Genomic DNA, 18,326 nt, shown 5'->3' with positions numbered 1-18,326 from the left:
TCATGAACACAAGCCAACTAAGCAACATTTCTCTTTTTTGTATAAGTCAGGGAAAGTGAAGCTGCCTTCTCCTAATACTCTAAATCACTGATTATCTTCTTGTCAATATATAGTTATTAAGAAAATAACTTTTTAAAGTATTTCATATAATAGTGATAATGTTTTTTCATTAGTAAAGACATAAGTAGGATCTATGAGGAAAAACCTGTGGCTTAAATATATGCCCAGAAATTCTAGCCATATAATAAAATGGAAGGTATTACTCAAGAGGCACCCATGGATCATTAAGCACATGTGAAGGCTCCTGTAGCACTGCAGTGGCTGCAATCCTGTCAGTATCTCACATTAGTGTCATCTGTTTGAAGATCACATGAATGATGGCAGTGTAAATACTTATAGAATAGGTACACTGAAGAAGCCTGATACAAATGAAAGAAGCTGGTAAGTGTGCATCATGGGGCACTTTCTTCCGTGGCTCCATCATCTTGACTATGGAATTGTCTTTATAAATGCCCTACCATAGGAGTGAAAGCTTTGGCAGTGGAACTTGGAATTTACTGAAACCTATGGAGGTGCTTAATGCCCAGAATTTGTTTTATGTGACAATACATACTTAAATTTAAATTTTGCTTAGGGTACTTATCCCATTTTTTGAAAATCATTATTACTGTATTTATATATAGTGGCTGTGGAGAATAAGTCACTTGGATCATTCAAAGTTCTGAGCATTTGGTTGATGGGGCTGAAAATTTTACACAGCCACTGTCTACCTTATAGTGAGTATTAATTTTTAAATTACAGTTTCAGCAATAATGGGAAAGAACTTCAATATCAGAAAAAGTAGAAAATACAGTGTCATACTGAGTGCAGATAACACAGTATCTCACAACACAGTTTAGGACCCTGAATTTCTTCTATGCAGCTTTGTAACTTGTCATATACTTACATAAAATCAGTAACACTAATATAAACATAGTCTCAATGTGTACCCAACTGTCTTTATTAAAATCTATTCCTGTTAGTCTGATTATAGATATCCAAAATCATTACATAGAAATGCATACTACATATTATAGGTATTAATGCTAAATTTCATTCTTTGGGACTAACAAAACAGGAAAGAAAAACTTACCATTCTTCTTATAGAACATGATTTCTCCTTTGAATTCTACCTTTTCCTCCAATGATTTCTCAATTTGAAGAATCATCTGCTCATTTGTTTCAGCACCAAGTAAAAATTTACAGCTGCAGCTCTTCTGCATGACTTCAGTTCGTGCAAATCCAGCAAGCTCACAGAAGCCATCTGAGCAGTAAACGATAGGGAATCCTTTAGCCACCTGAGCATTTGCAAGGATGAAGTTACTATCTGTAGAAGAACACAAAAGTAAAACACAAATTACAGTCTGAATTCTACATCATTTGACATAATACTTCCTTTAGCTTCATAGGAAGGCACAACTGGACATACAGTTAGAAGCAAAGTCCCAACTGCCTGCAAACAAGAATGCACCTTCTGGTTTTAGACCATTAGTCAGAAATAAAATCAAGCCTAACAGTCCACAAAGCATGTTCATAGAAGGGTTCCTCATGGCTACATACAGCTTGCCTCATTGCATCCTCCAGCAATAATTTATAACTGCCTCTGAGAAGATTTAATGTTAGCACATTAAAACAACCACTTGACCAAAGACTGGTGACAAACATGGAAGCTTTGGAGAAATTTCAAAGGTGCTCTGTTATGCTGCCACTCCAACTACACTGCAGTCAGAACAGACACAGTTGTATCTTAAAAAAAGTTAATCTCTATGCTCTCAATAAGCTAAAGCTGACCTTTATCAACACTCAAACTAATTTCTTTTATATAATTTTGCAAGGAAATCCTTAAAGTTAGAGTTGAGGTACATTCTGGAGCTACATGGAATTCTTTGTCTTTTGTTTTCTCCTTTTTTTGTGAGGGAAAAAGATTTCATCCAAAAACACTGCCAGCTGTCTTCCAGGGCCCCACCATACTTCTTCCCTATGAAACAGGCATATCAAATATTCACCAACCTGTTACACCTTAATGCACTTTATAATTTTTCAGTGTGTGTAAGATCCAAATATTATGTATGATAAATTCAAGAATAGTATATTGACATGGACATCAATCAACAAAAGTGATGTTCTAATTTGAACTCAGATCTTTGGCAAATCTTGCAGCCTAGTAGCTCATTTTCATCCCTTGCTGAAGTGTCTTTGAAGGTTTTGTGCCTTAGTCTCTCATCTTCAACTTATGTCAACAGCCCTAGCAGTTTACAGCCTTTTTAAATTAGCATGGAGACCCTTTCCAGAAAATATATGAAGTTCTCATACAGTTTTTTGGCCTGTGTTTCCGCATCTGGAATTGAAAACAAAAAAAACAAAAACAAAAACGAAACCAAAACAAACAAACAAAAAGTTTTATGGGAGGAATCTGTCTACATTCCACATTGAGGGAGGAAAGACTATTTTTTGCCTATTGCTTATTAAGGAATGTTTACCTTACAGCTTGCTAGCGGGAGCTTAGTCCCAAGACAGATACCTCTCATTTTTCAGAATTATGTGCATGTGGATTCATGTGTATGTATTAAGGGAAATACTATTAACTAACCCAGAATCCCTTGATAAATATTCATAAATTTAAAGAGAAATAATGAACTATTTTAATGGAAAAGTCAGGTTGATATGCCTAATCCCCATACAGGGATATATTATTCATGAATGGGGAAGGTAGGGACAGAATTCGTAAGCTAAAATAGAGGAAAAATAGGTCTGTGTCAGCCTTAACTGTCACAAGAGTTCTACATCCATGAAATTCCAACAACATCAGCTACATTACTCTTTATTTACCCAAGGGATAAAATGCTATAGCTGATACTACTACCATTTCAGTATTTTAAAGACAATGCTGAGGTTTATTAAATGATCAATTTACTCTTAAAACTTTGCTTCAGTCACTCACCTTTTGCTTAAATCTAATTAAAGTCTTTCAATAAATGATTGTTATATTAAAACAGATTTTTCTCATTTACCAAATAATGTGATTTAAAAATGCATTCTGGTTCAGTGCAGTGCTTGACTTAGCCTGTCATTTTTATTTGCCTAACTAGGGAATAAGTATCATTACCATTCATGCACTGACATGCTGCTCCCCTTGTCAACACAAAACTAAATCCCCACACTGCCAAAAGAATTAAAATCATATGCTTGCAGTGCAGTTTAATGATGGTGTTACAGTGTATGACCTGCAGATCATACATTCCAAATTCATCTGTAGCTATCATCAGATTAATTTACTCCTGGGTTTCTTATTGTTTAAGATATAATTATGTGATGCAAAGACTTTTTTTTTTTTTAAATTCTAATTGTTGTGAATTGCATGAAGAGGAATATGGAACACCAAAAAGACAGAAAGGGTAAGGAGGATGCTCTCAGAGTGCAGGAATGTTTGAATATCATTATGAACAGGAATACACTGGAGCTTACCAAGCATATCATGATTTTTATAAAAAATTTAAGATGGCCAGATTCTGCTGTCATTCACATCAAAATAAACCCAGAACACTTTGAGTTACTTTAACATTCATAGAAGAAAACAATTTACTAACAAAAAGCCAATCCAGTGCCAGCTAGAGTAAAAAGCAATCTTTCCATTAACATCAGCAGATGTCTGATAAGGCTTGCAAGTCTAATTTTGCTGAACTTTTTGAGTAGAACAGTAAACCATCAGCTTTAGGAAAATCAGTATTATATTTTCTGTTTTTCTTGAACTTGTCAAATGATGAAAGATGTGCCTGTAATCCCAAACTAGTAGACTAAGGAACATATTTAAATAATTTATTGAAAAAATTCCTTGTAGCATTTAAGGATCAAGCAACATAATTTTGTCCAATAACCACCTGTTTCATCAAATTCTTCAGTAATATTTATTAAGTGATAATTAACATTTACCTGTTACACAAAGAAAACTTTTTTTAAAAACATATCTTAAAATTTTCTGATTAAAAGTTTATTTACTTCTGTAATTTACTTTCATAGCTTGGAATCTTTAATATCACTTGCTATTCCTAGTGCACATAAAGAACCATAAAATGTTTCAAGAAACAAGAACTGAGGGTGAAATTTTTATCATTCAGGCTTCAGTGTGACACAAATAAAAACCCCAGCATTTAATTCTATGATCTTCAGTGATAGCTTGCTAGATCTTAAAATCCAGAGTAGGATTTAGAATAATTTATTTTAGTTAGAATAATTTATTAGAAATTTATGGACTGAAAGACAGCAATTTTGCTTGTTTTTGAATTTACAGCAGGAAAGTTGCAATGAGTGATGCAAACCTATCAGTCTGTATATTTTGGTATATGTTTATGTGTAGATTGCAACACTTCCATAATAATAAAGAAGATGTTGAATTCCATGTTATTCTTTCAGCTCATCAGCCTGAATATTAAGTTATTTTATTCAGATTGGTTGATCAGGACACAGTACTAGATTACTGGTAGGGTTTGTTTTTATTTTTAGACAAGAAAACACATCCAAGCTAAATTCATGTTCTCTTGAGAAAGATGTAACCTTGAGTCTCTGGGACTGTTTAGGAGCACAGGGCATTTGCAACAACAGAGTAGAACTGCTGCAAATCTGTGTACAACCTGAAAGAAGAGATTTTGACAAAGCCATGAGTGGCACTCTTCAGCTCAGAAATTAAGTGCTCTAAGTCTGTGCAAAGTAAATAAAAATATTCAAATTGTGTACTTGTATATTAGCTTCGGGTAAAAATAACTGGCTTATGTTCAAGCCTGCGTGAGGTGTAAAGGATGATTTAAAAGTGCTTCTGTTAAAGATGGGACAAGAAGCCTAGACACAAGAAAGTCCAATAACATTCATGAAGTTTTCCTTTAGCAGCAAATCAGCAGACACGGATGAATATTACAGAGATATTCCAAAACTATTCAGCACAATTTAAAAGCAGATTTGTTTCAATTATGCTTCTTTTCCTTTATGCTCATTTTCTATGATGATCAAATGACTTTTTCACATGAAAGTTTGAAGGAAGAATATTAGGAGCTTGCATGCCTATGTTTGCTTTGGAAGCAGGACATATTGGAGTGGATAAGACATTGATCAACAGAAGACTTGCATGGTTTCCAGAAACCTCTGCCAGACACATAGCATAAACTCAGAGACAATTAAACAAGCTGAACCAGACCTATGCTACCTACACCTTCAATCACAGGCTTACACCCTGTTGCCCTGTTTCAATGACCTGATACCCAAAAATTATAACCTAAGAAACAGAACAAATTTATATCACATGCCATCTGATACAGAGATGCAGGTTTGTTAAACATCCCATGGCAGAGCTTTAGAATTGAGATAGTTAAAGGAAAAGGCTATTATGCAATTCTCTGCTTCATAATTAATGCACACAATTTATCTGACTGTTTGTAATGAGACCGTGTTACAATTAAACTCAGCACTCCCTTGATAAATCTTACTGTCATGTTATTTAACAAAAAATGACAAAAGGGGTTTTGCTTTAACACTGTAGCTATGTCTGCTATAAATCTCATCATTGTGCTTCCCCAGCTCTTGTAACGGTTCTTTTCAATCAAAGTCCAGATGGTTTCTGCAAGTCTTCATCTTTATTGGTGAAGAGAACATCTATCTGACTTCTTGTGCAACTAAGCACAGCCAACCACCATTCTAATTTTAAATATTAAATTATTTATGAATTAAAAAGGAAGAAAAAAATGTACAAAAGAAAAAAATAATTCCTAGCAATCAAAGAAGCTGCATTAATTAAACAAGTGACTCACATAGCTACTCTATCAATTGGAGAACAGTCCGCAATTCTTCTGGATGAAAGGATTTACTACATTTAGGTTTGATTCCACAGTTCCTACATGTGCAACTTAACAAAATGAGTCTCATTCCAGGTTCATGCAAATTACTGTTACGGAGGACATGACCACATTATCAGTTAAGATTACCTAATTGAATGATAAAAATAGCATGTGAAAACCCTTAGCTTTATGTCAGCATGTTTAGATGCAAGTGAGTTTAATTAGAGTTCAAGCTCATTTACCAACTACTGTCCTTTGAATCTGATTGAGACCAAAATGATTTTATAATGCCTACAATTCCAAATATTAAAGTTCCTCTTGAAAATCTCAGTACAGTTAACCGGATCACTAATGTAAAGTTAAGATTTATCCAGATATAGGTGAGTCAGAAAGAAAGAAAGTTGATTATACTGGTACCTCTTCCCACTCTTCACTAAAAAAATACCATATATTCCAGTGAATTTACAGTACTACAGTAAAAGGTAGAACTATTGCATAATAAACTGCAAGTATGGACTGATGAACAAAGGACCCATCATTGTAAGCTATATAATTGATTTAATTGGCCAGGACATTTCAAATAAAGGCTGACTTTACAAGGAAATGTATTCATAAAATTGGGTAACAGCTACAAATTCAGAGTACAAAACAATATTTGAAGTATCTAGCTCTATGGACTTAGCTCAAGGGTGAGCTGCCATAGCTCCCACTTAACGTGCATTGCCAAAAAGAATACCCATTATGTAGAAAAGTTCCGAATTCAGCAGCTAAGAAATCAACCTTTCACTTTGCATTTACCATAATATTTAGTCGGTCAGTGAAAATGCTTTTCTGTATGCAATATTCATAGCTACAAAAAAAGTTAATCTCTGATGCAGTTCAGCATAGAGACACCTAAGCAAAACTTGGGCATCTGGATGCTAAATCATCCCCTAGTCTTATTGGTAAACACAGATCATAAGCCATTTAAGAGACTCAGTGTTTAACGATCTCAAACCCAGCCTTCATTGCCATTAGTGCATCAGGTCAATACTAGAATAATGACTGCAGCTTTCTTCATGACCAATCAAAGTACTTATTCCTAGAACAAAGCAGACCAAAAAGCCAGACAGTATCAGAGGGAAACAAAATAAAAAACAAAACCAAAAATAACCCTCATGGTGAAATGGGCTCCTGGGATCCTAGAGAGGTAAAAAAAGAAAAAAAAAGAAAATAATTTGCTCCTCCATTAGAAATCTCTGCATGTGTTCCTGTTGCTTTTCTAATCCCAATCTCATTTGCATCTACCTGAACTCTAAAGTATAAGGACTGAGAAGGACTTTGTTCAAATAGTAGCAATGCTGTTACTGCTCATTTATCATCACAGAGCACCTTTGAAATAAAAAATCAGTGCAATTGTAGTGGGTGAACTATAGTAAAGGAGAGGAACTTTTAGCAGAGATGGCTTTGAAGTTCTTCAAAATTAAACTCCGCTAGCAGAAGCAGACGTCGACATGCTTTCCTTGGAAGGAAATATTAACTAATCTAAGATATGTCTTTTTACATTTTTCTTGATATTTACCTGGAATTAAAAAATCACATTACACATATATTATGTGCAACAATAATTTAAATCCAATAGATGAAGTTGAATCGAGGTTGCAATGAAATATTTCTTTTCCCACCCTTAAGCTGCGTTGATTTTGATAAATAAAAATTTTCAGCAAAAAACTATTACATTCTATTTGACCAGCTTTATTTGTTATTGATTGTGCAGTGACTGCCAGCACACACTGCTGACATAACTAAAAAAGTTATATTGCAAAATGTTGACAATATGCTACAATATGTTGTCAAATATTTACATGCTAGTGTGCAGTTTTATATGCATTGAAATGCTGCAAGTGAAACAGCACTTGCAGATGGAAAAGAGAGGGGAAAAACCACATTAGCAGTGAAGGGACATTGCAACTCGTGAGTCACCAGCACGTTGTAACAGTGCGCGGTGTCATCCAGGAGTTTCTCAATGGGAACCTGAAGGCACTTCTTTACCTGGCAGAACTGAACCCTCTGTCCCTAACAAGGGAGTTCAGCGACTGTTTGATGTTTTCTGTGGGTGCCCACTGGAGAGCAGAGTCCACAGATTCCCACCTCCAAAGGAAGTATATTTTACAATTTCTCCAATAAAACACATGGAAATTTTAAGTTTATCCACCAGGCAGGAGGGCCATTTGTGTAACTCAGCTATATTTAATTTGCTGGTTTTTTCAGACTGTTCTGTTGATTTAAAATTCACCTGTAATGGTAGGAATGGAATTGCTATAAGTCAAACTAACACATTTTCTCATATGCTCAAATCATATAGTCTAATGATTTAAGAGCCTGGGATCATGATGGTTTCAAGAGTTCAGCTGAAAGAAAGGTTTGCAGCTGAACGGTTTTCCTGAATAGAAACGTTTTCAAAGAGAAGAGCCACATCCTTGTCAAACATTTATCAATGCGATCCTGTTCATACCTTCCTTTATCACTTGTCTGAAATTGGAATGAAATAAGGACTTGAAGACTGGTTTGTTTACAGCTGGTTTAAGCACTATGTCACCTACTCACAGTTGGTGCTCAGTTTACAGACACACCAGACTTTCACCATTGCATAATATTCTGTGGTTTTAGTGTCCTACACATGCCTTCACTAAGTATCATGCCTGATGAACCTGTTTATAACACTACTGCAGTGGATAGCCCTTTGGATATTTGTCCTCAATGTATGTACTGTTACTGATGTTGCAATATATCTGAGCAGTCAGATGTTACAGATGCTGTTAACAGAGCTAATGGAAGAATACAGGAAATAGGTTAGCGAGCTGTTATTCCTGCACACCTGAGGGGAAGAACTTAAGCTAGACATTTTGAACCCAGTGTGAAATGCCTGTAAAAGATCATGTTCCTGCCTCTGAAAACTAATGCTCCTTTCTTCTTATGACATTATGTTGGTTATGGAGTGGTAGCTCAGAGGCTTGGAAAATATCCTGATTCTGACTAAACTGGAAAAAAGGAATTGGATTTCTTTACAATGTGATGATTTGGGGTTGAAGAACTATTTACCTACTGTTGAGAAAGTTTCATCTTATCACTTGAAATGAGTAGATTCTGTGGAAATTTGTTTCCCCTTTGGAAGTGACCATGGAAAAAACCACTGTGGTACAGTAGATTCTACATACAAAAGAAAGTTATCAGTAAGTGCACAAAGAAAATATTTTCAACACAGAAATATAAAAGGATCTGAGCACAAAGAGAGTGGAAAAGCTCTGTGGTCCTTCCCCTTGCTTCTACCATGCAAGGCCACTTGAAGCTATTTACTGTCCATGTGCTGAGGACAGGGAACTTTCAGCCACTATTCACAAAAAGAAAGAAGAACAAATTACACTTTCAACCCTAGAAGTGGCCAATGGAAGAAACTGAGAACGGGCTATGCCCTCTGCATGCTAGAGACTCCAGTGAGGCACGAGTCATAAACGTACTAATTCTCCTCAGTCATCACTGGGGCATCACATGCCACTGTTCCTCACCTGAACAAAATATCTATCCTCAAAACAGCCCCAGATCCAGGTCTGGTTTTAATGTGAAGGCAAAAGGGACAGTAATCATCCTTCTTCAGCACCATCTGCCTAGTGCAGCACTTGCACTCCACAGAGGGTGATGCAGTATCCTCAGCTTTTCACCCGTCACTATCACAGATGCATCTGGTCCTGCATGTAGTAACACCCCACACCTTTTGCATACGATTTTCATTTCCATATGTGAGATACCGAAATAACAATATCCATACCTTTCTCCTGTCAAAACCACTGGCTGTTCAAATATCACATGTTGCTATTATATTCTCTGAATAAGAAACAGTAATCATTTTATACAAGTGCTATACTACCCTGAAGCTGTTACTCAAAGCAGCTCAAAGCTGCTTTTCATATATGCTAGCTCATACACATAATTTCTGGGCTGTTCACTGTCACTTTAACAACCCTCTATGACCCCCGTGACAATTTCAGCTTGTGGTGACTTCTGCTGTATTGATTTCTCTCTATAATAATTATATTTCAATTTTAAGGTGACAGGACTCTGTGGCTAAAAGGAACCATTTTGAGCCTTTGCAGTTTATATGCTCCGCTCTCAGCCCCTGAAATTAAACGGTAATCTGGAGTTAATTTTAATGGGGAGAAGCAGCAGACTCCCATGTACCTATTCCAGTGAAATGAGTTCTCTGTAAACGACAAGAATTTCTGCATGCAGTTTTCTCAGAGAAGCAACACTAATCTAAAATAATGCTGTGGAAAAGAAAGTCTGTTCAAAGAATGTTCTTCTGACAAATTGACAGAAATTATATAAAAAATGCTTCAGAAAATGATGAACAGTGTCCAGCAAATGTCATTTCCAGAAAAGGTAGAGTTCTATACTGCACTATTTCCCATAACAAAGAATTACACTGTGTATCCCAAACTCACCTTTTCCGAATCAAAATAATTCTAAGAATCTCAGTATAGGGTTTGATGACCCTTCTTGAGCAAGATCCGTAAAAAAACCCCATATTTTGGGAGTGGAAGAGGATGAGAGGGAGGTTACAGGTGAGAATGTAATTTATGGTATTCAAAAAAAAATGAACCATCTTGTAGTGGGTTTGCCAACTGAGAATGATCTCATGAAAAATCCTGTGGAAAAATGCTGAAAACTGTGGAAGGGCCAGTGTTGTTGAACAAACAAGCAGAATAACCTTAATGGAAAAGTAAAATAGATGTGTGAAGTAGACATAGGCTGTTATTTCTTACATTGAAGTTACTATGGACCTCCTGAATGATTGCTATAGCTTAGAGCAGGAGCACCTGAGCTTAGCAATACTGATTTATGTAAGATATCTAAATAATCAAGGCAGAAGCTGCTTGGGGACCCTGAAAGACTTGAGGTGAACACTGCCATAAGATGGTCTTCCTGAGAAAAATCTAGATTTTGGATGAAGAAGTGGATATGGTCTGGGAAATTCAAAGCATCTGGAACTTCCTTGCAGTAGGGAGTACAGGTATAAATGCATAGTAAAATTGTCAGGGTTTTGATTACCTTTGAAGAAGAAAATAATAATTTGGACTAAGTATTGTCTCAGTGAAAGAAAATCAGGTATACGAAAAGATTGCTATCAAAAAAAATCCCTAAATTGAACATCAAAGAACATAAAGAGTGCAGATAAGAGAAGAAACACACCAAAATCATGAAGGGACCGAAAATACCTAGTTACTCAAAACCTAGACCTTTTTATGTCTGCTTGTTTTGTTTTATATCTAGTTCTTTTTTAAAGGAAATAAAGAGGCTAAGTAGTACAGAATAACCTTTGGCATTTCTATAGCAAATAGCATTTTCATTCTGCTGTGGAAGAAAACCAATTCCCCTTCCCACCTACCTTGACCCCAAAAAGCCGCCTGAATAAAAACTTACATCAGAAAGAGACTCATATCAAAACAATAGGCCAGTGTTCAGTACTTCATGCAAGACCCAAACCTCCAACATCCCAGGAAAATGTTATCTATTAACTGTTCTGCAGTGAATCATTGTCGTTAGGGAACCAAGTAACTTTTCTGACATTTTTTTTTGGTAAAAACATACAAATTACATTTTGGGTTTTGACTAAATTCTTCTTATTGGTCCAAAATAGTTTCACATAAAAAAATGTTGCCACTATACTTGTGTATTGGCTTTGTGTGGCAAGGTTAGGGTGGAGGGGGAGGTTACAGGGGTGGCTTCTGTAAGAAGCTGCTGGAAGTTTCCCCTGTGTCTGACACAGCCAATACCAGCCGGCTCTAAGATGGACCCGCTGCCAGCCAAGGCCAAGCCAGTCAGTGATAGTGGTAGCACCTCTGGTATAACATATTTAAGAAGGAATAGAAGTTGCTGGGACAGACAGAAAATGGCAGCCGGAGAGAGGAGTGAGAACATGTAAGAGAAACAACCCTGCAGACACCAAGGTCAGTGAAGAAGGAGGGGGAGGAGATGCTCCAGGCGCCGGAGCAGAGATTCCCCTGCAGCCCCTGGTGGGGAAGACCATGGTGAGGCAGGCTGTCCCCCTGCAGTCCAGGGAGGTCCACGGTGGAGCAGATATCCACCAGATATCCATGGAGGACCCCACGCCAGAGCAGGTGGGTGCCCAAAGGAGGCTGTGACCCCGTGGAAACCCCACGCTGGAGCAGGTTGCTGGCACGACCTGCGAATCTGTGGAGAGAGGAGCCCACGGAGCAGCTTTTCTGGCAGGACTTGTGACCCTGTGGGGGACCCACGCTGGAGCAGTGTGCTCCTGAAGGACTGCATGCCGTAGAAGGGACCCATGCTGGAGCAGTTCATGAAGAACTGCAGCCCGTGGGAAGGACCCACGTTGAAGTTCATGGAAGACTGTCTCCCGTGGGAGGGACCCCACGCTGGAGCAAGGGAAGAGTCTGATGAGTCCTGCCCTTGAGGAGGATGAAGTGGCAGAAATAACATGTGATGAACTGACCGTAAACCCCATTCCCTCTCCTCCTGCACCGCTGGGGGTAGGTAGAGAATCTGGGAGTGAAGTTGTGCCCAGGAAGAAGGGAGGGTTGGAGGGAAGGTGTTTTGAGATTTGGTTGTATTTCTCATTACCCTACTCTGGTTGATTGGTAATAAATTGAGTTAATTTTTCCCAGGCTGAGTCTGTTTTGCCCGTGACTGTAATTGGTGAGTGATCTCCCCTGTCCTTATCTCAACCCACGAGCCCTTTGTTATATTTTCTTTCCCCTGTCCAGCTGAGGAAGGGGGAGTGATAGAACGGTTTTGCTGGGCACCTGGCATTTAGCCAGGGTCAACCTACCACAACTTGCAAGACAATGTCAACACTACTTTTGTTCCACAAGAATGAAGTATAAAGATGCTGCTAATCAAATTCCAGTGTTATGGGAGGTAGTTTGAAGTCTTGCCTTGTTTCTCCAAAGCCCAATCTAAAGAAAGTGGTGAAGAATATCTTGACCAAATGGCAGCAGATGCTTGTAGCTTCTTGCAGCTTTCATGCAAGAGAGAATAATCTTATTCATTCAGAGAGCTTTGAAATAATTTCTTGAAAGTCAGGTATTTACATGGATTGTTCCTCTATCTCATCAAGTATAAGTGGCACTGAGCAAACATAGAGAAAAATACTAAAAATACACAAACAAAAGAAGTTTTTAGCTCAAATTGCTCAAGGTTCTGTAAATTACACTTACTGAAAACACCAAAAGTAGAATAAAGCTATAAATTACAACATGATTATACTGCCACATTTTTTTATGCGACCTGATGCTATAATTTTGGAAATTCATTGCTGTTCTAGATACTGTTTTGAATGTAAAAAGTAATTCCAATTCACAGTTGGAGAATTTAACCAGCAGCATCGTATATACCAGCAGAAATGCCTTTGTCCATTTCATAACCTTTTGCAATTCAGGTGGCCACAATCCCAAAGCAGTGTGAACCTCTTCTTTAGCCTACTGAACCTCAGTATCAGGATCAGGAGGGTCATCTCCACAGGAATGGTGGGAAGTGACTTCTTCCAAGGGGTTACTCAGAATGAGGACCTATATTTATCCTATGGGGATTGTATGGGGACTAAACTCCTTCATGTCTAAGCTAGACTGAATACTTCCTTAAAACACAGGAACTGGGCAATATCAGTAAACAAACCATGAAAGAATTCAGAAGAACCCTTCTATACTATGTATACACAGGTAGGCTCTAAATGTTGAGTAAATGAACCTGACCTTGCTCATGTCTTTCCTTCTTGCAAATGAAGGGGAAAGAACTTCTGTAGGTGAGATACTGTAGAACTAATTCCTTAACTGGAAATTAATCTAAGGAAAGAGAAAAAAGGTACAGCTTTTTGTTGCTGGTTTTGTTGGTTTTCTTTTTATTCCGACAAAATAAGGTGCATGAAGTAGGACTCTGACCTCATGGATTATATTGTGGTGTAGGAAAATCACTCCATTTCAGACTGCCCCATATGTGTAAATATGAGTAAATAGGTTCATTACATCTATCGTGCACAACAGCATAAATTAAGTTACAATAACAGTAGTGATAACTCTGAAAGACTTGGGTGAAAACCTCACAAAATCTACAATCGCTGGTTAAAAATAACAAGCAAAAAGTGTGAAACCTGGCCCATTAAAACATATACTCTCACACAAGCAGAGAAAACATATAGTATAGTGGATTTACATCAGAAATAGTAACAAACGTGCGGTGCCTTAAGTGGGGTCTCACAGAAAGCACCCATCCTTGGTCTAAGAATGACATCTTCATTCCCCTTGTCCCTTATCTCACTTAGAATCATAGAATCATTTAGGTTGGAAAAGATCTTTAAGATCATTAAGTCCAACCATCAACAATGCCCACTAAACCATGTTCTGGAGTTCTCCAGCCACCAGACAAGAGATCAGCACCGACCTCACTACAACCCCCTTCAGGTAGCTGTAGAGAATGATAAAGTCTCCCCTTAGCCTCCTTTTCTCTAGGCTAAACAGCCCCAGTTCCTCAGCTGCTCCTCATAAGTCTTATGCTCCAGGCCCCTCACCAACTTGGTTGCCTGTCTCTGGACACGCTCCAGCAACTCAACGTCTTTCCTGTAGTGAGAGGCCCAAAACTGAACATAGTATTCGAGGTGCAGCCTCACCAGTGCCAAATACAGGGGAACAACCACCTCCCTGCTCCTGCTGGCCACACTATTTCTGATGCAGGCCAGGATGCTATTGGCCTTCTTGGCCACCTGGGCACACTGCTGGGTCATATTCAGCCAGCTGTCAACCAGCACTCCCAGGTCTTTTTCTGCCGGACAGCTTTCCAGACATCTTCCACAAGCCTGTAGCATTGCATGGGGTTGTTGTGACCCAAGTGCAGGACCTGGCACTTGCCCTTGTTGAACCTCACACAATTGGCCTCAGCCCATTGATCCAGCCTGTCCAGATCCCTCTGTAGAGCCTTCTTACCCTCAAGCAGATCAACCCTGCCTCCCAACTTGGTGTCATCTGCAAACTTGCTGAGGGTGTGCTCAATCGCCTCATCCAGATCATTGATAAAGATATTAACCAGAACTGGCCCCAGTACTGAGCCCTGGGGAACACCACTTGTGACCTGCCACCAACTGGATTTAGCTCCATTCACCACAACCCTCTGGGCTCATCCATCCATCCAGTTTTTCACCCAGGGAAGAGTACACTTGTCTAAGCCATGAGACGCCAGCTTCTCAAGGAGTATGCCATGAGAGACAGTGTCAAGGGCCTTGCTGAAGTCGAGGTCGATAACATCCACAGCCTTTCCCTCATCCACCAGATGGGTCACCTGGTCATAGAAGGAGATCAGGGTGGTCAAGCAGGACCTGCCTTTTGTAAAACCATGCTGACTGGGCCTGATACCCTGTTTGTCCTGTACATGCCATGTGAACGCTCTCAAGATGAACTGTTCCATAATCTTCCCCGGTACCGAGGTCAGGCTGACAGTCCTGTAGTTCCCTGGATCCTCCCTCCAACCCTTCTTGTAAATGAACATCACATTGGTAAGCCTCCAGTCACCTGGGACTGCCCCCGTTGACCAGGATTGCTGACAGATGATGGAGAGTGGCTTGGCAAGCACCTCCGCCAGTTCCCTCAGTACTCTTGGATGGATCCCATCTGGTCCCATAGATTTGTGAGTGTCCAGATGGCGTAGTAGGTCACTAACTATTTTCTCTTGGATTAAGGCGGGTATATTCTGCTCTTCATCCTTGCCTTCCAGCTCAGGGGCCAGAGTACCCTGAGGATAACTGGTCTCCCTATTAAAGACTGAGGCAAAGAAGGCATTAAGTACCTCAGCCTTTTCCTCATCTCTGGTGGCAATGTTCCCTTCTATATCCATTAAAGGATAGATATTCTCCTTGGCTCTCTTTCTATTGTTAACATATTTGTAAAAACATTTTTTGTAGTCTCAAACTTCATAGATTTTAGTTTATTAGAACCAAAACAATGTGCACAACCAAGTAAATAATAGTAATTTAAATACTGAGTAAATATTAACCTGCAATAGGTGTACACACAAGCTTAACAAGTGATAAATATACATCACTGCCAGCTGATTCATGTATCCCAATCAGCACTAATGCCATCATTTAATGGGAACAACTGGGGGGTGGGGCAGGGTAGGGGAAGTTAGAGAAGGTCCTCATAAAAGTGTTTAGCACTAGGGGAAAACAAGGTGAAAAATCATCTTTCTCACTGCTACTTGCTGCCCTGGAGAAATGCCTAGAGCTCTTCTAGGGATCCTGTCACTGCTTGTCCCAGAAGCCCCTTGGGAGTGTTTTCCTTTTCCTGTTGCACTCTCTCTCTCTCCTTTGTTGTTTTATCTTTTTCCTAAATTAGCTTTTCAGGGTTAATGTGTGCTGTCAGCTGTGGGCTCCACTGCAAAACCTCTGTGTACCTAAGCCTGTCTCAGTATCTTTTGTACAATACAAACTTCCTACTGATTCCTTACCCTCATCCTCTGCTCTTGCTTATGCAGGCTTTCCCAGTCCCTCGTGCTTTATGTGGCACTCAGATGACCTCATCAACTAACCCAGTAAAGAAGTACTCTCTCGGGTTAAAGTCCTGCTGGATTTGCAGGCTGAATCCTGCAGTCAGATGAGAGCAGAACTTCAGTGCAAGGGACAGGGGGAGAGCAGCATGAGGGGGGGAGAAGGAGGAGAAGGAGGCATGGGATCTCTCCCTTCAGAGGTGAGCAGGTGGTAGGTCAGTTTGGCTAATTCTTTGCATGGTAACAAATGTAACCTGCTTTGAGTCAAAGTGGCCTGTGGTAGGGAGCAGTCCGGGGAGCAGCTCAAGGACACAATATTCCAGAAAAAGGGCTTCTTTTAACAAACATGTCAAAACCTGAGTGCTACTGCACTGTTTTCTATATTAATGTGGACTCCTGTGTGGGAGTCACGTCAGTGGAAAACTGAGCAGCCACAGCAGGAGCCAAAAAGAAAATATGTTTCAGGGAAAAATGAAGTCTCTCATCAAGGCAATCATCCAAGCACTAAATAACAAGCGAGCATCTGACGCAGTAATAAATTTGGATTCATTCAGAAGAGGGATAAAAGTCTCCCAACCCTTTTAGAACACTTCCAGGTTTACTTTTTTTATTTTTCTCTTTCATAAGACTTTCAAATAGTTTTCAGCCTCAGCTTAGATGGAAAAACCCTTCAGAGGGCTGCCCAAGAACTTCTCTTGCTTCAGGAAAAATTGATCAGCCTTTTCTGTCTCAGCAAAGACAGATAGTCCATTGCTTTAATTTCCCGTTCTCTTAACAAAGCCTTGAATATTAAAGTAAGCAGGACTTACTTCTTTTCACTCCAGGAGACAGAAGAAATAGGGAGACAGAACTCTGAAACTTGGTTCCATTCCCCTTTTTAATTGCTGTTTATTTCATTCCTCACTAGTTGGTGGTGCTGGCATACTTCTCTCACTATTATTAAATACTTGCACTTTGTTAGACTCTTACGTTCTAGGACATTTTACAACCATATATATTTAAAAAAAAAAAAAAAAAGCTCTAAACTGCCTAAATCATGAAAAAATGTAACTTAAGAGACAATAAAGAGCTGGAGAGAGGGGGGGGAAAAAAGAGAAATTCAGGAAAGAGAGTTGCTATCAACATAATTAGCTTGCCATTTCTAGAGGATGCTGTGGGATACAGCTGTCTGCACAGGTCAGATCATTAACCTCTTTGCTTTGCTTCCTCACTCTACTTCATTAAAGAAATTCCAAAGGGAAAATTACATAAACAGTGTTTTGCAGATATTATTAAAATATTTTTTGTATCAATACCATCACAAGAGGTATTTTTTTAATAATATCTTGAAGTTTATTTTTCAATATATAGAAATGTGCAGTTGATTATAATCCTTCAAAATTAATTGGAATACTGTCATAGGACTAGGTTTTGGGTTTTGCAAACTTGTCCAAGAGCAGCAATTCCCCATCTTTCTAACCCATCAACTAATCCACTATATTTCAGAGATCTTCAGAAGCAGGAAATATATTAGTACTAGCTTTTAATTAACATTTAAATTTGCTTTTAAAAACACCTTGTTCATATAGCCTTTGCTTCAGAAGGGCATGTCTTCCAAATAATAAAAAATGCATGAAATGCAGTAATTTAAACTGATATATCAAAGTTTCAGATAAAAGGATTTTCATTAAGTATTTTTGTGGCTTTATGAAAAAAGAAACCAAAAGTAATAATTTTTACCATTTCATATGACATAGTAATGAAAATGTAAAACAGCACACAGGGAAAAAATCAATTAAGAAAAGAAATAAAGAAAACCATTTCCCAAAGCTTTTGTTCTTCTCAGGATATAGCCTCAATAATGGATTAACCAACATTTTTGCAGCATGCAAGAAAGGTAAATATGGTTGGACCTCTGGAAAGTAACACCCTGGTGATATT

At 38.6% G+C, this 18,326-nt stretch overlaps 1 protein-coding gene across 1 annotated transcript in view; it reads right to left on the bottom strand.

Moving 5' to 3' along the window:
• The window catches only part of KCNH8 (potassium voltage-gated channel subfamily H member 8), a 204,773-nt gene that overhangs the window by 133,250 nt on the left and 53,197 nt on the right, over positions 1 to 18,326 (bottom strand). Inside the window, exon 2 of the mRNA XM_075052038.1 lies at positions 1,133 to 1,366. Coding sequence (XP_074908139.1) covers positions 1,133 to 1,366 — 234 coding nt within the window. The remainder of the gene's footprint in view (positions 1 to 1,132; positions 1,367 to 18,326) is intronic.

Source organism: Buteo buteo, chromosome 2 (genome assembly GCF_964188355.1).
Source record: "Buteo buteo chromosome 2, bButBut1.hap1.1, whole genome shotgun sequence".
In the NCBI taxonomy this organism is placed as follows: Eukaryota; Metazoa; Chordata; class Aves; order Accipitriformes; family Accipitridae; genus Buteo; species Buteo buteo.
This window is presented reverse-complemented; position numbering and strand designations above follow the sequence as displayed.